Source organism: Melanotaenia boesemani, chromosome 9, assembly GCF_017639745.1.
Source record: "Melanotaenia boesemani isolate fMelBoe1 chromosome 9, fMelBoe1.pri, whole genome shotgun sequence".
Lineage (NCBI taxonomy): Eukaryota > Metazoa > Chordata > Actinopteri > Atheriniformes > Melanotaeniidae > Melanotaenia > Melanotaenia boesemani.
In genome coordinates this window covers 12,926,726-12,950,912 of record NC_055690.1, presented here as the reverse complement: position 1 = coordinate 12,950,912, position 24,187 = coordinate 12,926,726, and the positions used below count along the sequence as shown (strand labels likewise).

Below are 24,187 nucleotides of genomic sequence, written 5' to 3'. Positions count from 1 at the left end.
GTTCTGATACAACACATACTGTAAACTTCTATAGATGATGCTATAGTGATTAAAACCCAACCATATCATTAGTAGTTGCTTTAATGGCTATCTCAAACTAATATATTTTCCAACATAGAAAGGTGAAATATGAAGTTGCAATCAAGTTTATTGGTGTTGAAATTGGTAAATAATTACAATAATTGGGTATTTCTCGTTACTAATTTAGATACAGTTACCACTGTCGTGAAGATAAGAGGGACAAAAGCATGTCAGAGGATACACATTGTATAAAAAGTCATGATAAGATGACCCTGATTAAACCCTGTCTAGGGTTTAATTGCCCTAATATTGTGTTTAGTTCTGAATTGATAAAATTTGTTTCACAATGAAAGGAAAATTCTGTGTATACAGAGTGACAGTGGTTGGGTTTTTACATCAGTAGATTACAGTTCGAAGCCTTGCTGTCATTCAACAATGCAAGTAATTTGTACCGCTCCACACTCTGTAAACAAATTACTTGACACAAGATGACAGTTACATTTTGAGGTTTGTAATGCTATGTGCTTCTAATATAAATAGTTGAAAAACAAATCATAAGAGCATGAAATAAATATGACACATTTTTGCTATTACACCTGCTACCATCTTGCAGCTGGTCTCCCAGTGGGGTTAAATTTGACTGACAGCAGGCACTGGTGGCAATGATCTTCCACAGAAGAACCAATAGCAAAACATGCAGCTCCTAGCACATGCTCACTAAAGAAAGCTTTTAATCTGCACCTACAAAAGATTTGGATCTCGAGCATTGATTGACGTTCCCCATCTATGACACTTTGACATGGAAATGAAGTTTTAAAGTCAAGCCCTCCAGTCTCTGCAATGTTCTTTATCTCTCTTTGACTTGGAGATGTATCAGAAAGGTCTGTTTGCCCAAGTGGCATAATAAAAATCCACAGCATGCAAGCAAAACTAATAGAAAAGACAGTAGTTTGGAGCAGACTTGGTCTGCATGATCTTTAGAGATATAGCATTCATAAATCACAGATGTTTATGCCATTTCCAAGATCAGATACAAATGTAGGAAACCAAGTCCTCATGTGCTAAGGTTTTTCTAGTTTTAAAGATTTATCTTAAAGCGGATTAAAAAAGAGACTACACAAAAGAGATCATCTCAGTGTCTCTTGAGATGGACAGCAAATCTGGTTGTGATGCTGTGTGCCAGCTTTCCACTGGCCTTTCAGGGAGCTACGTGCATGTCATTTCAACAAGAAAACTTCATATCCAAGCCCCTCTCCCATCAATCATTGTGCCATGTTCGGCAGACACAGACAGAACCACCAAGAAAAAGCTCTCTGGTGCAAATCTTCAATAAAGAGCAACTGTCACACTGAGCCTCCACAGCAGGCTCCATTACATTAAAGAGCTCCATACAGCATACCTCTGTCATCAAGCTGGGGAAAAACATTCCAGAGCTATTTTTCAATGTCTTTGTCTTTTTTAAAAGCAGAAACAAGATTATGATAAAAGCTTTAAAAATAAAAAATAGAGCATTTCAGACAGTAAAGGGACATAAGAAAGTAAAAGCTTGGGGAGCACATCATGTAACCACAGAAAACATGTGCTGGTTTATTGTGGTTAGTACACATTACAGTGCATCTGCTGCCTAATGGATTGTTTCTGTCATTACTTTTTTCAATCCAACCAGAACAAGTTATCAGGCCTTTTTAAGTTTGTATTCATATGGACCATTGTGTCCTCCTTGACTGATATATTCACTACAGAGAGAAAAAGGAAAAAAAAAAAAAAAAAAAAAAACTATGGCTGACAAATAAAAGTGGTAAATCCATCTCATTGCAAACTGTACATAGGAATTGTAACACCACTTTGAATTAACACCTGTATCATATTTCAAAAGCTTGTAAGCTTTGTGTTTGTATTCTTACATTGAATTATGACCAGTATTTAAATTCTCCACCATTGTGAACTATGCGTAACAAATCCAAGAGGAAACTTTAAATTTAACTCTAATATCTACCATTTTTAAATAATTTAACCAGCTGTGTAGAGAGCTATTATCGTACTAATAACAGTTATTGTTTGCAATTAACGTCAAAAGTAGAATCCCTCCCTGGGTCTTTGATTAAAGTGATCAGTCCTGTAACATTTGGCAGCTTCTAAGGACATCAGCGATGTTTGGAGCCAGTGGAACAATGCTTGAACTGAAGCACAAAGGAGTGCAGCAGCTGTATGACTAGACAGTAAGGATGTTTACCAAAGGCTACCAGCTGCAAGAGAGGATACAATGCTCAGTTGAATTCACACCATATGTTTACCTTGGACCTCCTTGTCATTTCGGAACCATCGAATGTTAGCAGCAGGTTTGCTGCCTGATGTGATGCATATCAGGGTGATTTCTTCACCCTCCATGGCTGGTTTTGTAAATCCTGTGATCTCTGGACGTCCCGGCATTCCTGTGGTTCATGAAGATATAAAAATAAATAACATACTAAATTATAAGTTAATAAAAGAACAACAAATTACATCTTCTAACATCAAAGAACAGGACAAAAAGATGGTAGGCAAAAGTCCCAACATCACAATAATGCAACAGTGAGAGCAAAAATAGTTTGAAGGGGACGATGGCTCATTATAAGGGTAAAAGAAATATATAAACTTTAACTGTCATGGTTATTTATCTTTCAGGTAAGCTGAGATGTGACATCTTACACAGGCATAAATCTGGGGTACAGATAACTGCTTCGTTTACTTAATCTTTCAGCACCCCTCTTCTCGCAACACCTGCCTGTTACCTTTCTCTTGCAGATAATATAAAACTTATTTTCCCCCCATTTTTCATCAATACTTCAAATATACAGGTCTTTATATTGTAAAAATTTAAAGAATGATCCAAAAGTAACGGGAAGGGGAATGAGACTGTTCCCAAATGAAAATGCTCACCTAAAACAGTGAGGAATGCCTTGGTGGTCTTAACGGGCATGGTGAAGAGCGAGCATGTATACTGGCCCTCATCGGACAGGCTGACGTCACTGATTCTGATGGTGAGCTCCTGTGATGAGGCTCGTATCAGTTCAATTCTGTGGTCCCTCAGAGCTTCAAGGAAGAAAAACACAAGAGTGACAGAGCGCAGAGAAAAATAGCTCATTAATGAGTAAATTCACCATAAATTCTGTTATGGCAGCAAACTTGTAGAGATACCATGTGTGACTTGGGTGACCTTTACCAGAACAAGGTTGAACAGGATATGCTTACAGTGATTTCAAACATAATAGCTATCAAATGCAGCAAACACATACTGTAGCCAGTGGTTTGAAACATTTGCTTTGTACTTGCACTCTAAGCTGCTGGACTTATTCTCAGTCAGCAGGGGTACAGGATGCATCGGTGGGATGCACTGAGGTGAAGCAGTAGGAAAAACTTACAGTCCTAGATTTCAATATTTATATTTGGGAATCACTTACTTTCTAGGTATTGATTTATACTTTAACACATTCAGCAGCTGGCTCTGCTTGTGATTTTTCACTCACAGTTATTCTGCAAAGCCCACAGTTACAAAGGAAGAGACATATTCATTTCATAAGCACTAGTGAAAATGATGCAAAAAAAAAAAAATAAAAAAAGCTATTACAACTATTTCCTTGCCTGGCTTGTTCAGGACTTCACAATAAAAAGTGAGGACTCTTTACTGAATAAGGTCATCTTGTACCTGTCATCTTTTAGACAGTTTTAAATTCAAAATGACTTGCTTTTGTGACCAACCACAAGGTACAGGAAGGAAAGAGCTTTTCACTGAATAAAATTACACATTCTTAATCCTCTGTCCCTTTAGGCCCGGGCAGCTCTCTGCTGGGACCTTCTTTTATCTGAGGTAATTTGAACTCTATTGAATTGTACCACACAGGGAAAATCTGGCAAAATGTAGCAGGAGTAGTTACAGAGGATTTAATCATTGGTCAATGTAAAGTGGTGTCATATCAGACTGGCATTTGATTTTAGTGATAAACATCTGCAGCAGACATGTGACGAACAATAAATTAGATTGGCTAAAATAGTTATTAGGTTTTACACACATATAGGTCATTATCAGTAACGTTGCTCCCCATCTTCAGTTACAGCGTATCATTTGATGATCATTATCACATAATCACACATGCTGAAAAAAAAAGAAAAAAAAGACTGATGCCCGTAAGAAGTTTCTTATTAAAGACTTTTTGTTCTTGAAGAATAAAGAGTAGAGTAAATAAAAACAATCTTCACGCCAGAATTAAAATTTAATAACAAGCCAGGCAACCAGCTTATTATGTGCTACAGGGCTTAATACAAACATTTGATAGTCTTACTGTAGCAAACACCATCCTGAAACAAAGCTGCCTGATGTTCTTTGTAGTTAAGCATCCTCACTACAGAGCTTGAAAATACCCAGAGGCTACAGCAGAAAACAGCAAAGCCCTTGCTGGATGGTTGCATTGGAAAGGTGATGAGGTCTAAGCAAACATCGCACAGAAACTCAAAAGATATGGAAGTACAGACTGGGAGGATCAAAGTTTTGAACAAGATGACACAAAATGATTCCTATGGCCTGATATCCCTCTATCTCTGCAATGCATGGAGAAAAAGCAACTAGAAAGAGGTCAACTTTTCTTCTTAACCCCTTGTTCCTCAAAGCACCAACACCTTTGAGATGCTGATAAATGTTTTGCCTTTGTTGGGTAAAAGGGATTAGTTGATGAAAAGCTGTTGTCCTTTTATTTCAATGACAATCTGCTTTAAATCTGTGGGCATTAATAGTGAAACATTTGTAGTTTATTTCAGCAGCTATGATAAGCTTGAAATATGAGACGTTTAGTGTTGTCAAAAAGGATTAAAATATGATAAATTTCCCATGATTCTCCAGCATAATGCAACCTGTTAGTTTGTTGCTCTTATTAAAACGGTTATCACCTGAAAACTCCAGCTGGATCTTTCATGTTGTACCATAACCATTCCAAAAGCGGCATATTTACTTATATTTCAATAAATATGTGCTTTTTGAAACTTACTTGTCAGAAAGTTTATTGGATTATGATGCAAGGGTAATTGGATAAATTCTTTTGTTTTTCTTTATATGTCTTTTGGAAAGCTTGCTGTCATTGGAGTCCATTGAGAATGAGCTACTTTTCTCTGAAATTATCAACTTAAAAAGGCCTTTTAACAATGACTGTTACTCAATCGATGTAAGGTCCCATTTTAAATACCAAACAGTGACCCAATGCAATACAGACCACTGATAATTTCAAGTGACATTTAAAGCATCAAGTATTCAGCTCATTTTCAGCAAGTCCTGAACATCACATTACCATTAAAAAACTATATCTAAATGTCAGTAGCTGAAATACAGATTCTGGTGGACTGAATCCAAGAAGAGGCAGAGAAACAAACATGGTTAAACAAAAGATGGCTCTGACTGATGTGTTGTTTTTATACAGCCACTGGCATTTTAGAGTAAATGGGTCAACGACATATTGATGGAAATAGATGGACATAGGGTTTAAATAAGCCAAAGACAAGTGTTATCTATTACTTGAGCATTGCATGGCTAGGAAAGCATGCTACCAGGATCCAGTCCAGTCTAGAGGCCCAGAGTGTGTGCAGATCTGTCACAATCAGGCCCAAATGCCGCGGCTGACAAAGCTTTTTTCCAGGTGCTTTAGGAAATCAATGTGATGAAAAGCTCCATTTCCCCCAAACCCCAGATAGCTCTGGTGCTGTTCATTCTGCTTAGGTGGAAACATAAATCTGCACCCTGACCTTGTGTATGCTGCAGCCTTGCAGCATGGCAGCTTAATGGCATGGCAGCAGTACATCTCTTGTGATGGAGGCCTTTCCAAGGCTGTCTCAAATCAGTAAAACTGACGCCCTAGTTCTACTTTAAGCCAAAGGGTATGGCTTATGGACTTGTGATACAAAGTAATGTTTACCTTAATTCCCCTCTAAACCTTTGTACCATTATCTACATAAGTGGAAGACCAACATTTATAGTGTCCTGAGAAACTGCAGTTTGTCAGGTAAAGTTTTATTTATGAATGCCACTTTTGCTCAAAGTCTTTGGAATTTACAGAGTGCAAAGCCATATGAAGCATATGAAACGTTGGTTAAAATGATTCACTATAATAAGGTATAGTGTTTTTACATTTACAAAAAGAGCTGTCTGTCAGGCTAGTTCTTTCCTTAACTCACAAAAGTAGAGGATATAGAGGTGCAATTTTCACTTTTCACTCCACTGAGCAACAAACAGATGTTAACAAATGTTTCTAATCCAAAATTATGAATTATCTTCTGACAGACAAGGACATTTTACATCTATCCATTACTCTTGGAAACAAGCTGATGGCTTTTGGGTTCAGCCAAAAGATGTTACATCTGCAACGTTCCCATTTGGCCATTTTTGCATGGCCTATAACCACTTTGAGCTACTGCTGAAATGTGAAAGCACTAGCTGTCCTTCAGCTAGAACACAGAATCCTGGCATGGACCCCCCGCTTGCTCTCCAGCCAGGGGCTCCACTCTTTGCAATTAGAGGGTGTTTGCTGCTGGCTGTGCACACTCAGTGACTGTGTGGGCGATTCTGGATGTGTTCCAGGTCTATAGTGGTGCAAGCAGGGGGCTTTTTCCCACCACACATGTGGCTGCAATTAAGAGAAGGAGAGAGCCTTGTTCTAGTGGATCATTGTCACAGCCTGCACTCTCAGAGATCCCACAGTGCAGATGCTACTCAAATTGGACTAATGTTGAGATCTAGAAGAGGGGAAGAAAAGAATGAGGAAATCTCTTGGAGGCTACTTAAGGCTGTAGGAAAAAATACACTGAATATATTTTTGCCCATCTACTTCTCAGCTCACTCACATAAGCTTGTATGCTGTGACAACAAAACACACAACAATAACATAGCTGCTGTAAACGGAAACAAACATTATGCAGGTGGGCATAAAAAATCAAGGAATTTATGTACAACATATTCATCTCTATTCTAAAGAGATAATATAAATAAAACATAAGAGTTCAATGTGGCATTGAGCTGAGTGAAGCACACGCCAGAGTACCTCTTCACATTAGCAATAATAGCAGAGTGTTTCGTTCCATAATGGTAGATTCACATTTCAGTGACACTAGAAATAAAGCATTACACTTAAAAGCCCATTAGTCCCCGCAGAAAGACATTAGCTTTGACCATGAGACTCTTTCTACAATTTCTCACTGGTGAAAACAGTCACTGAAAAGTAAACAATATTTTAAAGAACAATCTTGTAGCTTCACCTGTAAAATGATTTTCACCAGACTTTTGAAGAAACTAAGAAAAAGTGTTAGCTGACAAACTTGTCAATGAAATTTATGAATGTTTCTTTCTAAACTATTCACACTTTTTAAAACGTATACAAAATTATATATAAATCGACAGAAGTCATAGTAATTATAACATTAACAATCATAATATTAAAAATATTAACAACAGTAACAGATAATACTTTACCTTTTTACACTACCCGTCAAACATAAGGTATTTACTAGAATGGAGCTTTAAATGTGCATTTATTGGTGCTCCCTCCAGTAATTGCATCCTTTGTAATTATCTTTCATTTTCTCAAGCTAATGAATGTTTTAACGCTCGCATTAGAGCATTCATTTAGCACACAACAGCACTTTGATTACAACAAGCCAATTAAGATCAATTTTGCTTTGTGACCTTTATGATTCAGACTGAATGCTCCAATTAAATGACACGAATGATGAACCATGAACTTCTGAAAGCTGGGGCTGAAATTGAGAAAAAGAATTAACTCTACAACAGCATTTTTATGTATACATCTTTATGCTGCTGCACATGCTGTAGATCAAACTAGTTGTCTTCCTTTGATAAGCAACCTGCAGTATCTATTCATTAACTGCATTATTCATATTCACCATATCTGATAAAAGATTCTGTATGCCTCTGTGAATGTCATTACCATTCTCTGCAGCCTCACTACTTACATTTTATCCTTTTTACACAGAAAGCCAAAGTGAAATAAATCATAATGAAGACAGCAAAGGACAGCTCTGCTCTCATTTGTCCTGCTCAGTAATAATAATTCATAACAGCGGCGACATATAAAAGGGATAATTCTACAAAAGGCATATGGTCTAAATCAATTTTTTCATCATGGCAGCCCACCAGAGCACCAGTCCCTTGCAGTGACTGCTAATTGGCTTAATGTATGAGGGAAGCATTGGTGTGGCTATTAATGCAATCTATCTAGGTTTTCTCAGGTTTATGGTGGTGGTTGTAATGTAGGCTGAGGCCTCTAAGGTGGCAACAATTAACCAGGACTCAGGTATACATAATGGATGAGGGGGAGCATACCAGTGTGCCAGCTGGCAAGATATAAACTGTGTTCAGCTTTAGACAAATATGCAAAGAGAGTTCAACAAATATGTAATGGAGGTGGCAAGGCAGCAAGGTTAATATTATTTTAGAGATCCATAAAGTTAACTGAGGTGCTTTGGGCAACATAAGATGATGTTTACACTCTTTAATACTTGTCACCGGCTTAAAATTGATTGCTTTTATTTCTCCAGGTCTGTCAAGAGACATGATATTGCTGAAGTTACTGATTCTACCTATCAAACCTATCAACTGAAACACCCAGTGGTTAAAATCACCAGTGGTTAATCAAACAATAATCTCTTTTTGTTTGTTTGTTTTTGTGGAGAGTTAAGTTAAACATTTAGTTATAATGAGTAGAATTGGACTGACATGTGATTTGAGAGGCTAAATCTACAATTTAAGCTGCGAGATAATATCCTCAAGTTTGATTTGATGGTTTGTATGGACTAAAGACTCAAAGCACACATTAAAGCATCTAAGCTGCCATCATATTATGCAATCTCCTAAGGAACATGATGGAAGAATTAATCATTCCATTTTCTATATCTACTTATTCCAATGCAGGGTTGTAGGGATGGTTGGAACAAAGATGAGAGGCAAGGTACGCCCTGGATAGGTCAGTAGTCCATCGCAGGGCCAACACACAGAAGCCCTGTTCCCACTGAGTGGTTCGGTACGATATGGTACGATACGGTACGATACGGTACGATACGGTATGGTAGGGTATGGTACGATACGGTACGATACGGTACGGTACAGTACAGTACAGTTATGGTCTGGGCTGGTCATGCAAGCATTTCTATATCAAGTTGAACCTTCACTAGGTTGGCAGGGTTTTGCCTGGTTTAGCATCATACTAGTGCAAGGACAACCAAAGTGACACAGCTAACAACAATGAGGGATCTTCAATAACAGTAACTACAACAACAACAACAATGAAGGACAGGTATATTTTCTTTACTATCTTTTCAACCTTGAGTGAACAATGAAGTAAAACAACTGAACCCCTATACACTGTTTATTTTTCACACCTGCTTGTTGGGTTTAACAAGTCCCTTTTATGATGAAACGTGCAAAATAGCATGTCCTCCCAAACTGTACAGCTCAGTGGAAACAGGGCAGCAGACAGCTACTCACATTCACAACCAGTTTGGAATAAGCAGTCAGTTTAACAAAATAATTTTTAGATTGTGGGAGGAAGCCGGGGCACCCAAAGGAAACTAGCGCAAACATGGGGAGAACTAACTTCATATAGAAAGCCACAAGTTGAGGTCTGAACCAGGAACCATCTTCCTGTAAGGTAATGGTGCAAAACACCACACCAGTCCGCAGCCCAGATTTAGTCTTTGCCAATATTTTCTTTTTTACATATTTATCCAAACTGTGTAAATAGCAAGATAAAATAATAATTAAATATGATCAGAAAACACAATTTTGTAAATGACCAACAAATAGAGTAAACTAGTTATACTGGGATTTGGTGTATTTGAAAGATATAGAAAATTCATTATCTTGGATGTAATGCCTACTCTTTGTGTATCCTCATTTTTGAAACTTAAATCAAAATGGAATAAGTTGAACACAGGGCAAATATCAGATTTTCTCTTACTTTACCCTGCAGCTGTAAAACCTAGTGGGTATAATATCAAATGCAACTTAGGAAAAAGAAATTTAAAGGTCATTTTAATACTCTTTTTCCAGTCACCCCATTTCATATTAAACTCCAAACACATGGAGACAAACACCCTTATCTTTAAGACAAGGCTAGAGGGACTGAGCAGTAGTAGATTTCAAAAAGGGCCTCCCAGAATCATCACTTGTATTTGTTGAGCATACCGGATAACACATAAAAGGCATAAAGAGCTAAATCTTCTTTGGATTTCTTGTACACGATGAGAAATTGCTCCCACTCTCTCTCTAGAAAGAGAATATGGGAAGAATTGGGGAAGGCTGTGTGTGCATTAAATTGGCCATGCTGACATAGACTCCCAAGACAACAGTAGTATGCTGAGAGGTAGAACACAGAGAAAGACAAAAGCCAGAGAAAAAATTTGATATTTATCTATCAGGTAAAAAAGAAATCGAAAAATATTAACACTGAGAATAAGGCAATGCAACGTTCCTGCTATAATCAAATCTTCCCAGTAGCTGTAAAATCCAGTTGATATTATATGGAAATCCAGTCTCAAAGGAATTTAAAAGGTCATTTTAATACTCTTCCAGTCAACCTATTTTATATCAAACCCCAAACGCATCGAGACAAATGCCCTTATCTTTAATTCTAAGCTTGAGGGAAAAAGTAGAAATGGATTTCTAAAAGTGTTCCACAGAATAGTCACATTTATTAAATGAGCATAAAGAAACACACATGAAAGATACAAAAAGCTGAATATCTGCTGGATTACACATGCACAATGAGAAACTGAGAGATTAAGCAGAGGAAACCTGCACCAGCATGAAATGGCCATACTGACATAAACATGCAAGACTGTTGTAGTACATGGAGAAGTGGACAACAGCAGCAACAAAGACAAAGAGCACAGAGAAAATGACATATTTATCTACAAGGAAGACGAAAACAGTCTAAAAAGTATTAACACTGAAAATTAGAGGATGTAAAATGATTGCAACAATTAAACCTAGTTAGTGACAACAGTCAAACACCAGCTGTTTGTCAGAGAAAGTTAACTAGCAAACCTGCAGCTTGACACTGGAATGAAAGTTAGCATAAGGTTGAATCTCATATTTTTCATTGGCTCTACAAGAGGCCACAACAAACAGAAGAAGAAGAAAAGATGCAGCCCTGTGCCAAGCAATTAACTGGTGATTTGGCACAGCAGCGATTTCCTTCCAGGTGTCCCTCCCTGTTCTATGCATGAAGCGTGTGTTGTTCACTCTCCATATTTCTCCTGGTAGCCTCACAGGCGTCATATTAGTTGTGCCAGCAAAGCTTTTTATTTAGCTGGAAGACATCGGGAAGGAAATATTCCCACACTTAGCCCACGCAACCTCTACTTAGTGGACGACATAATAATAATACTGTCATTCTTATTGCTCATTAACAATATTCTGTCATGTGATGTAAATGTTTTTTTTTAATATGGACAAAGTGACTCTGTGTATTATGTTCTCCACCTTTAGAATTATTAGTATTCTTTCTTTTAATTGTATTTTACAAAACTATCTTATGAAGAAAATAGAACCTCATATATAAAAGAACATATGACATATAACAGAATTTATTTACTAATCTAACATGATTAAGCAGTATTTGAAAGACTAAATACATCCTTCTGAGGAATTAGGTGGACAGGCTGCATCCAGTTACTGCTTGTCAAATTTATTTAATTTATTAATCATCAGCAAGTAGAACCACATCTATAAAAGTGGACTCATCCAGCCCTGAGAATGCCAAGAAGGAAAGACATCAGCAATGATCTCTGAGTGTAAATTGTTGATGTACAACAGTCTGGGTGGGGTCATAAAGTGATTACGAAACTATTTGGAGTCCATCATTCTATAGTGAGAAAGATTAAAAAGAAAACATGTTTATGAGAATTGACTATCTTTCCAGGAGTGAATGACCCCTGCAAGTTCATGACAAAATTAGATGAATGCATTTGACCACACAACAATACTTCTGCACAGATGAGTCAATTCAAGTCAAGTCAACTTTATTTATAAAGCACATCTACAAACAAAAGGTTTGCCAGAGTGCTTTATAACATGAAAATTGATCCATGAGAAAATCCATGAGAATGGATTCTATGAAAACTGAAGTTTAACATAGAAATATGAAAACACAAAACATACACACAGGGACAGGACTAGAATAATGGCATGACATAAAAGCACACACAAACACAGACACAACTATTAAAAAAATATGTTACTAATCTTGAAACGCCAGTGAGAATAAATGGGTTTTAAGGCCAAGAGACTTTTGGCCAAAAGGTGCGAACCAAACACAACATGTTAGCACAAACAGCTCTTTCCTGCACGGTGGTGGTAGCTAATGGTTTGGGCTTTTTTTTGCAGTCACAGGACCTAGACACATTGTTTTCATTAGCATGAACTCCTTTGTGTACCAGAATATTCTAGACAAATGTGGGGCCTTAAGTCCAAAAGTTAAAGCTTAGCTTAAGTTTATGCATGCACACAGAAGTGAATATATAACAGAATGACAGAAAAATGAAAGAATTAACATGTTGCAGTAAGAGTCCAGAACTATTCCCAAATGAAATGCTGAATGTAAAACGTTTGCCCTGAAAAACAAATGCTGTAGGGTAGCAACATGGTAAAGAAGAGTAGACTAAAATTCCTCCGGAGTAATCAGAGATGAATTTGTGATTTTCTTCTTTTCTTTCCAATACATAAAACCTTTTAAATAAAAGCAGGTGTATGTTTTTAACATGACCCTAATAACGGTTTTAGTATTTACAAATAGGTGCAGACTATTGTTTTTTATAATAAGAAATGTGGGAAAAAGGATAGTTAATAGGCTGCATTCATGTAGTTTGACATAATCTAACAGACATAATCAGATTTCACATTTCTTTTCTGTAAAGGACAGAAAACTGATGGTTTTGACGATTTGCTTTTTGACATAAAACAGATTCTTCAAACAGAAGCATTGAAATGCTACATCCAATCTATTGTACACTAGAAAATATAGAATAGATATCATAAAACGAATGCCTTTGCTTCAGTGATTTCTGCTTGAATGAACATCCCTTGGGTGCACCCACACTTTTCGCACCAGTGTCTGTTTAACTGAATCTGTTAGATTCAGTTAACTTTCACTTAATTGTATTTGGAAGTAATTTCATCTAATAAAACACCTTACACCTCATTACTAAATCCAATCAGTTGTGAGTGAGAAAGTATTTCTTCAAACCAGACTGTGACTTTCTCTCTGCTGATATCTCTCTCCTTTCAAATGTAATTCAATGGAAAAGTTCATCTTCAATCACTGAGCCAACTGTATTGTATTAGCAGCTATAGGATAAATGAAATGGGTAATATGCTGTGAGGAACACTGACAGATGAGCATCCCGATCCTTACAAGACCAGTCCACTGATATCCTCGCTTTCACCCCAACTCCAATTTATCAGATCCAGACTTTTGCCATCTTTAAATTGGATTTGGCTGGTGAGAGCACAATATTATTCATTCTAGCTGAGGCCTTGTTTCACTAAGTTGCAACAGTCTATTTCCATAGCAGGGTGACAGCCAAACAGCAATACAAATGTAGGGCAGCAAAGTTATTAATTAGACATAATCATCTTACAATCCACAGGCGTTATACTGTTGTAAACAGTGTTGCATGATTACAAAAGTACAATACAAAAACAGTCTATTTCTGTTTAGTTTGTGCCCTGGGATATCAATGGAGACATAAATTCATTAAAAGTCTGCTTTAACATCATGGGTAATAAATATACTTCCCTCTTATCATGTCTTGTTCGTGTATTCAGTCAAACCACATGCTTGCGGGCAGAAAAGCAGGGACAAGCATGAACACTGGAAATTCTAAAAATTAATGAAAATGGCGCTGATGTAATATAACTGCCTCAGACATGTTTATCATATCTTCACATTACATCAGTGGGGTTAGTATCAGTGGGATTTTTTCTTACCTTTTTTGTCCCCAAAGAACAGAGTTTGTTGTGCAGGGTTTGACCACTGGAGGGAAGTGTTATCATTGTGATCCACTCGACAGGTCATGTTGGCTGTGCCCCCCTCCACCACCGTCACATTCTGAGTGATGGGAAACTGACCTTGGCTACCTGTAGGATTATAAACAGAGTTTGAGGTCATGACCATGACATATATTTGTTTCAGACGGGTTAAGTGTCTTTCTTCTTTCGTTAAAAATCATTAATAATCTGTACAGGGTTGAAATATGACAAAGCTTGTTATGTGTCATAATTTTTCCCACTTATGAGAACACCTTAATTTATCCCTCTGAAACAATGATAGCTTAATGAGCGCTTGGTTGACATGGTCTGTAGCTTTTAGCAGCCATTTGATTTAGAAGACTGTGGTTTCTTTTCATGGAAGCAACAACAGTAGGTTTTACTCTCCCAGACTGCCTTTCTTGTTGCCTTATTGCAGGGCCCTAATTGGTAGCATGGCCTAATTAGAGGTAGTCATGTTCTGCTGTTGAGTGTAGAGCTGCAGCTGGGTGGTAAATTGACACATAATCCCGGACGCTGTGGGCCTTCGATCCGAGCGACATCCATGCCCTAAAACAGCCGCTCATCACAGTGTGCAGAAGACATCCAAATGAGGCCTAATCACCCAGCCTTGCTGGATTTTACCTTCTTATTCCACATTTGTACTTGTCGTTTCAGCAAAGTCCTCTAATTACATTGCAGAAGCATTTTCATCCTCCCTGTGTTTTATTGAACTCTGCCAAGCTTCAGAAACACATGTCTAAAACCAATACTGCTTTGAAGGGAATTGTGATTAGACAAAGTCTCTTATTATGAGCCAGCCAGATCAGCCCCTTTAAAGACGACAGTAACAACTCTATTATAGCTCTTGAGTTCATGTTTGAAGCGGTATATGCCTGCAAAAATTTCAGTGTCCACAAGCCAATCTCCACATCTTTTCTCCTGATTTTACAGCTTTTATTTGCTGTCCATTTGTACAGTTATCTGCCTGAGTTTGAAGGTGACATTGTCCCTGTCTTTTCCCAGGTATAGTTCACTGCAGGGACATTTCCACTAAGGGAGAGGCTGTCTGCCTCATTAGTCCCACTCACACATGGGTGCAGGGAAGGGTAGGACAGCCAAAGGTCTGTGGACCTTCCTTGACCTAGAATTGTCCAAATGGAGCCCATTGTCAGCTAAAGGGTGAAGGAGAGGTTGACTATAAGTACTGATGGAAAATCATTCTATCAGAGCACATTATGTAATGAATGCACTCATTACTTCTCTGTTCATGTGAGTGACATATTCTCAGTCACTTGAAAGATAAAGAAAACATTTAGTAATTTGATTATTATCAGCACAATAGTAATAATAATAATCCTACTAGATCATTTCATCATTATAATAATTAAAATAATATAATTTAATTATTTAAATAACAACTTGTGTGTCATACAAAGAGAATAAATTAAATTTGACAGCCACAGCTTTTCATATCAACCACCCATCTGCGTATACCTCCTTCTCTATCCTGTCATGTCTGCAGCATATTTGCTGTCTGTTTTCTGTACCTTCTGTTCACTACTCACTGAAAGGATTGAGAAGTAGATTCAATTAAAACTATATTTATCAGCTTTATATAATAGGATTGAATTTGTCAGGTGTTCAGATTGCAGCATGTAGTTACTGCTTGAGAAAAAAAGGTCACTCAAATTATGCACATGTGACCAAAGAAAGCTGATCATGTAATTAGAGGCATCATGAACATTATTGCATGCTATGCTGTGGGTGCAGGTTTGAATGAAACAGCAGTTGACTGCTTTTCACCAAACGCTTTCATGAATTTTCACTATCTTGAAATTCTGTTACAGTCTTGAGTAAGAAAATGTTATTTTTGAGGAAATACAACCCTCCTCAGCTCCAGCTGCAGAGTGCTTTTTTTCTTTCTCTTTTATTTCTTGAGAGAGCAGTGGGAGGTTGGCTTGCTTTGCTTTTACAGTACAGTGCTAACCAATATTGTCAAAGTTAAAAAGTCACAAACGGCTTTAAAGATAAAACACTGATCTGTGAACCTGTTCACTAGCCTTAAACAAAGCATATGTTGAGGTTATTCCACAATACAGTTAATGTCTTTGTGAAGTAACACTATACATTATGACTCAGAAAATGGGTAGTATCTTATAGTTACACGGTAATAATGCTTTAATATCGTAAAACGAATAAATGGAATGGAGGTCTTTTAACAAAAAAATGACTTCAAACTTGTATAGGGCTGGCATAAATTTAGTTTAAACTTAAATCAATTATCTCTTGTTTAATTTCAGGTAAGTAAACTGTATTTGTGAAGGGGATTTCAGATCATCTTTCTTATTGTGGTTATTGAAAATACATTTGATTTTCCCACATTTTACATAACTTCCATAGCACTGACACTTTTTAAAGGGCATGAATTCAGATAAAGAGGCTATTATCCTCAAAGCAAAAAGAGGCGGTGAGACTGCTGATAGCAACGTTTGCTGCCTACCCAACAAAAGCTAACCACCTATTTTCCAAACTGCTCAGCATTCTTGAAACAGACATCATTACCTTTATTACCCATGTGACAAATTAAAAGAACAGAGCCCTTAATCTGTACAGTGAGTGAATCTAATGCTGCAGTGGAGACTTATTGCTTGGCACAGTTTAGGTCCACTTGTCCTCCATGAGGTAAGGGTCAGCACTAATCAATACAAAGTTTTCCTGAATGATCACCTTTGTCCTGTGATGAAACATTTCTATCCTGATGGAAGTAGTCTCTTCCAGAATGACAATGACCCCATCCAAAGGGCACTTGGGGTCACTGAGTGATTTGATGAGCATGAAAAAATGTGAATCACACACTTTGGCCTTTGCAGTCACCAGATTTAAACCCAGTTGTACACCTATGAAGGAATTCAGGCCTACTTGTGAGATAACACTATCCATTATTTTGTGAAAAAAAATCTTTTTTTTAATTACAGTTATGTAATCAACAAATAGGAAATTTTTGATATCACAGCATAATATACGTTAATAACAAATAATCTTGAGACATACTTTTGATAAAAATGAACAGTATCCATGTGTAAATGTGTATTTACGTGTGTAGTCATGTTTTGTTCTCCACACACTTATAATTCACTTTGGGTGGGTATATGTATGTGGACATCAACCTAGTATATTTAGCCAATTGCAAAATGCCATTCAAAAATGGAAACATCTAACTACAACAACAAAACTACTAATAAGAAACACAATACAATATTTTTCTGAAAAAAACTACATGAAAACCATTCTGTGTGTGGTTTAACATCAACAAAAATATATTTCTGATATAAAAATAAAAATAAGAACTGCATTGTGGCTTTAGTATCAAACAAAGGTTAAAAACTGTATGCATGAAATAACAGTTTGCTAGATAAAAGTAAGTTGAGTCATGATGGAGCTTTCTTGTAAAAGAGGCACAAGCTATAAAAATTACAGAAGTATGAAGGCTGTCTTTTCCACTGATGATTCAAGACGAGTCAGTGATGAAATGAGGAATAAACCTGCACTTTAGCAATATGCCCTTGGGATAGGATAGGCCACAAAGCCTTTTTAGCTGTACTAAAGAACCACAGTTCTGGGAATATCTGTATCCGTATCCAAGTGTATCATACAAAAAAAAAAAAAGAAGAAGTTTGTTCTCTTTAAAATCGTGACAACTAACTCCCTTTAATTTTTTTTAATACTATAAAATAGTTACAGTTAACAAGAAAAAAAAAAAAAAAAAAAATCCATATATGTTGTCATGAGTGCTACTCTCTCCTTTTCTTTCCAATCCAACCTTCCCTCAGCTTTAAAACATGAGATGAAATGACATAATTAGTTGACTTAAAATCAAATCAAATCAAATCAAGTCAAGTGGTTTGTTTTTGTGCCCGTTGGTTAAATAAAAATATTTCCAGATTCCCTTTGCTTATGAGTCTACTAATTCTTAAAGCTGTAATTGGTCTCTTAGCAGCAGCCTCCCGCTTTGATAAGCTCCACCCCTCCTTTTTATGGCAATCTCATGGATCTGAGGGTATAGAGCTTTTAATTTCTTTCTTTAAGAGAACACTCCAGTAAAAGCTGAACCTGGCAATATCACCCTGAGCCGGGAGATTATGGTCCACACTCAGGTGGGCCACCAGCACTCTGATCATCAGTCACAATGTCAGCACACATGAGATTAGTCAAGTTGTTTGCTGTGCTTCACACATTCAGAATGCTGCTGACACATCTCTCCACGGTGGCATTAACTTTCATAAAAAATCAGGTGACACTGCCTCATGAATCAAATATTTACCTGCACAGCTAAAATTAGGTAGAAATGTAAATGCAGTAACAGGATCGCATCTTTATTGTAAACAGAAATATTAAATGTTTAAAATTTAAAGGGGAACCATAGAAACATGTCTTCTAACACACAGACTGGATGCTTCTACTCTGTATGAGGGATGAGGTCTGTGCAGCAGGTGTTGAGCACAAATATGAATACAGATGTTCAAAATGCCTGGTTGTTGAGTGTACATTAGCAATAAACTATTTCATTTCATTTCATCTCGACCCATTTCATGTTATCTGAATGCAGCTCAGACCACAGCCTGATGGAATCTGAGCTCTGACAATATTAGAAGCAAAGAAGATGATACTTGGGTTATTGATTTTTGCTTGCCTTGTGGTCTGGGTGGTTATGCAGAAAATGTGAAGATTATAAAGATAGAACCATATGACTGTACTTGAAGGGAGAAGTAAGAAAGTTGGTAATGAATAAAACTGAAAGTTATATTGCTATTGCTTATGAAAAATCTTTTAGTTTCGTTCTGATTTGATACACATGCAAAAACATGTTCTAGGAAACTGATTCTGAAGACCAAAATATTATACACAGTTACTGTATTGCAAATAACTAACAGCTGAATCTAATGATCACTAATTCTGCTCATGAGAGGATTAATACAAGAAAGATCTCTGTTTAGGAGAACAGAGAGTTATTGGAGGAGGAATGAGGCATGCAACCCTAAAAATCCTTCACAGTTTTGGCTGAGTGCACAAAATAATGGAGAGCAGTGCCTTGATAAATGGTTGGAGAGCAGTCAAGCAACCCACTGCAACCAAACTGTAAACTTTGAGTAGAGTAAAAGAAAACAACTTAAATATATTCCCAGAAAAGCTTTAACTTATTAAGGAATTGTAACAATGATTCATTTTTATATGAAATTAATGCTGGGCAGTTATCAAACCACAAGTTCACCTCTGGTGTTTGATTTTCAAGAGCTTTTTTTTGCAAGCAGGTTTGTATGAGGTGCTAAGATCCTCTCTGCATACTGATAAGACTTAGTAACTTCATACTGTAATGCCTGCCAGTATGAAATCCTATGTAAGAATTCTTCCTGACCAAGCACACATGTATTTGCGATAAATGTCAGAAATGCAATGTGCCTCTAGATTTGAGTCAGTACTTAATTCAGTGTATGAGGGGGAAAAATAGCCTATGTTAATCAGTCAAACTATATTTATAAAGCACTTTGTCATACAAAACAACCTGCAACACAAAACATAATGTGCAAACAAACAAACAAAAAAAACAAAAAACAAAACAAACAAAAAAAACAAAACAATCTTAACCTATCAAAACCCCCAAACCACAAACCCACATGTCACACATGCACACACATACATGATATTTACCTATGCATACATATAAATACATGCACTTGCATGTACATAAAATGATGTTGTCTTCAAGCGCTGCCCAAACCCTGACCAATTGCACAGGAAAACCTTAGAACAATGGGAATTTACTTAAAAAAATGATGAGTTACAAAAAGAATAAAACAAAATAAAACAGATAAATAAAAAGATAAGATAAAGATAAGATAAAATAAGTCAAATAAAACAAGACACTTGGAAATTGGAATGGAGAAAGTAGTATAAAAGATGTGTTAAATATTAAAACAAGTTAATTAATAATGTAAAAATTATAGATGTGTTTAAAAGAGTTATTAAATAAATTGGTAAAACACATTCACAAAGTAATAATAGCACCACATTTAGCAAAGAGACTTGGAGAGAAATAAATGTCAGTAAAATACCAGTTATGAATACTAAAAATATATTCAATTAAAGCTTTACTAAAAAGATAAAGTCTTAAACCTTCTTTTGAAAACATCAATGCTCCCAGCTGCCCTCAGGTCATCTGGAAGGCTGTTCTACAGACGAGAACCATAAAAACTAAAAAATGCTTCTCCATAAGATTTAGTCCCTGCCTTACAAATAAATAAGAGAGAAGCCTGACCTGAGGGCTCTGGGAGGCTATTAAGCTAAAAGCAAGTCGGATAAATATGTGGGAATAAAACCTTTAAGAGCTTTAAAAACCAGTAAAAGATTTTCAAAATCAATTTGGAAGCACACAAAAAGCCAATGAAGATATTTTTTAAAACTGGTGTAATCTGAACTGGTTAGAATATTCGTTAGGTTGAGGCAACACAACTGATTAGGATTAGGAAAATAGTGTTTTGGGTTCTGGGCTCTTGGGATCCTGGACTGGCACTCTGGCTGCCCTGGATGGTCGGTGCTAGGACCCTGGGACCTTCCTCTGCTGCGCTCTGGGTGGGCCTGGGGACGTCCTTGTGGTGGGATAGCTGGGGTTCATGCTCCGGGATTGCTGTTGATTCCCCGGGTCTCTGGGTCGCCTTAGTCTGCCTCTAGCTACGATGGAGGCATGGTCCCATTTGCACAATCACATTCATCTCTGCTGTCTCCTCCTTCCTCATCCTCTGCATGCTGACACAGTCGCTGAGTTGACAACTAGGTCTGCACACTTAGAGCTACTTTTGTTTAGTTATTTGTTGTTGGCATTTCTGGTACTTTGGTTGTTGTTGTGATACATGTTTATTTATTTATATATTTTGTTTTGGTTATTTTATTTAGGAACTCTTGATGATTGTCAGCTTTGTTTTACCATAAAAACTAGAATTTCTCTGTTGTGTATCTGTATAAGTGTAGCAGTTGGTTGATTGATGTTAGTTTGGATTGAAGGGTCTTTTATCTGTTTTATCTGTTGTATCTTTTTCTCCTCTTTCTTTTTACTATTTTTATTTTTACTTTGCTTCACTATTCTCCTTTTTTCTGTCCCCCTCCAGTCAGGTCCTGCAAGACTACATGAATTCCATAATTCAAAATAAAAAAATAAGATAATAATAATAATAATAATAATAATAATAATAATAATCTTGGCAAAGCAAATTTGTTCAGCATAACACAGCAGTCAGACCATCATTCTGCTTGCTATGATGCAGGACAGGACAAGTTAAAAAAAAAAAAAAAAAAAAAATTAAGTTTAACCTTTGCAAAAACCATATATAACAGAGTACTAGTAATATGTTTGACTGTCTTTGCCTCTTCACTTAGACTGGAAAAGCTTATCATCACAAACAACAATAGACAACAATAGACTGAAAATTTATGACTAATGACACATCCATCAGTGCACCAGACATTGTACTTTCAAAATTCTTCAAAAAGTCAAAATATGTGATGACACAAAATGTTTTCTGTGCTGTAAATAACTTCAGGATTAATGGTTCTGTTGCATATTTCCTAAATCAGAAGCCTGGGGTCTTCAGAACAAACCGAGCCCTGTTTCTTCCTTCCTTACAAAGCTAGCTTTGATCTAAATAATTCTGAGGGAAAATCCTTTCAAGGCTGTTGCTGATGATAAATAAAGACTATAAAGCTTTGTGCTTTTAGAGAGCACCAGGTGAATATACTTGAACATTTTCCTTAAACATACCAAATTTATGACTAATTTAAAATAAGTGTAGGTGAAATGGTGGGTGTATAACCACCATTACTGTACAGATACAATATTGCTCCAAAAAACACACATCGGACTTTACTAGGGTGTAAGACTGGCCAACTGCTTACAGAGCCCAACTGGATAAATGAGAATCATGAATGATATGTGTAAGAGAGGCATTCAGGTAAATCCTGCAAATGGCAGGTAGATGTCTTTCTATCAAAAACCCTCATTCTCTTGGAAGGAATTTTTGCTATAAGTTATAGAAACTTGTGAAATGTTGCATTTTTCTTTTTCATGCCCTCACAACCTACAGCTAAAATGGATTTTTAGAAGACTTGTTTCATTTGATCAAGACAAAATGCCTGCAACTTTAAGAAGGAAAAATCAAAATTTGAAAACAGAAAATGGGACTATGCATGCGTATTAATCTAAAAAAGGTCAATACTTTGTAAAACCCCCTATGCAACGATTACCGTTGCAAGTTGCTTGGTTATATATCTATACACTTGACATGTTTAGTCAATGATTTATGCCTATTTGGACTATTTATTCATTTTGAACTGTTATGTATGGGTCCACTTCATGAAATCAAGACATTAATCTGAATAATAGACTACAACACAACAAAACAACAAAAAAGGGTGGATACTTTTGCAATGCACTTCACTGTATTTGTTTTAAAAAAAATAATTATATGCAGTTTCCCACATCATCCAGGAGCCTGATGTCAAGAGACACAAGTAACCAAAACATCTGCTGTTAGAAGCTGCGTGGGTATAACACCATGGACACTTGCACCAAAGAGCTTGAAATAAGTTACTTAAATATCTAGTATAACACTCTCCATTGTTGCTATGCAGAGCCAACAGCTACTGTTGTATACTGTGTATTGGGGACAAAGTAAAAAAAAAGTGGAACAATGTGAAAATGTAGGCTACTCCTGTTTGTGTTTATGTTGCTTTTGGTGACTCTGTTTGCCTCTGCCAACAGAGAGAGAAAAAAAGCTATAAACAAAGAGAATTGCTACTGCTATGCCATCAGCAGTCAGAGCTTCTAAGTCCAATAATGTGAAAATAGGTCATTTTTTTCCTGCAAAAACAAACCAAATTCTGCAGATAAAAGAAAAGGAATTAAAGCCACCAGATAAAGAGGTGACTTCATCAACAATTTGGTGCATTTTGAGAAATAACCATAAAATGACCTGGAAATAAGTTCTGCATGATAACATGATTTTCTTTTTTATGGTAAAAAAACAAAACAAAACAAAACCCTTCCACAACATCCAGACAAAAGCCGAATGCTCTCCAGGAGGTAGGAATATTTTTATCCATGTCTACCATAAAGACATGACTGCTCAGAAAAACATAAAGGATTCTCCACAGAGTGTAAGGCATGAGGCCTCAAGAAAAGAAAGGCAAGAAGATTAGACATTAGACAGATGGAACTAAAATCTACCTAAAACCATAATGATGGCTAAAGTAAAAGTATGGAGAAAATTTGGAAGGGCTAAAGATCTGAAAAACACATAATCAACCGTAACAAACATGGCTGTGTGATACAAGTGTCCATTGTTTACAGTGAAAATAGAAGGAGATTGAAAAACTACAAAGTGCAAGGGACGTACCGCTCAGAATGCCAAGCACAGCAAAGTTGATTGTTTTTGAAGGTGAGTAGTTGAAGTCAGGGGTGGACTAGGACAAAAAAATGCTCCTGGCACAACCAGTGAACACAACAGTGAACCAGTCAACACAATCAGTTAACACAACCAGTAAACCAGCTCTTCTCCTAGTGGAAACACTAACGTCATCAGTTAATTTCATAAATGTAAGGAGACAAACTAACATGACAATAAAACAGCTGTTTTATTGACATATTTTCATCACTTCATCATAAACATTTAGTACATTCACTGCCAGCTGGCTCTTACGGATCAAACTTACTGGGTTTAATGGATGTCATCTCTCAGAATGGAACTTCAGTGATGTGAAAGCAGTCCAGCTTACCACAGTGTCTACCACCGGTTTTATGGACCGGTCAGACAAATAAAGCCCAAAAAACACGTCAGCCCATAGTGCCCGAAGTCGGTCCAGGGCTGAATTACACAGTAATGGTTCAAAACCATCAACTCCAACCTGATCTCACAGATGTAGTGTTGAGACTTCATCATTTTTTCTCTTATTTATGTGAGATCAGGTTGCTCAAATCAATTGAGCTACATTTTACTTGCTAAAGACAAACCTCATGTAAAAAGACTCACTATCAAAGAGTAGATAGCTGCAGAGAAG

The 24,187-nt window shown here is 36.7% G+C and overlaps 1 protein-coding gene across 3 annotated transcripts in view; it reads right to left on the bottom strand.

The window, feature by feature from the left end:
* cadm2b (cell adhesion molecule 2b) overlaps window positions 1-24,187 on the bottom strand; it is a 132,611-nt gene that overhangs the window by 16,105 nt on the left and 92,319 nt on the right. For all 3 annotated transcript variants that reach the window (XM_041995619.1, XM_041995620.1, XM_041995621.1), the window contains 3 exons: window positions 14,042-14,191; window positions 2,941-3,093; window positions 2,316-2,453 (listed from right to left, as the gene is read on the bottom strand). In XM_041995619.1, coding sequence (XP_041851553.1) covers window positions 2,316-2,453; window positions 2,941-3,093; window positions 14,042-14,191 — 441 coding nt within the window. The remainder of the gene's footprint in view (window positions 1-2,315; window positions 2,454-2,940; window positions 3,094-14,041; window positions 14,192-24,187) is intronic.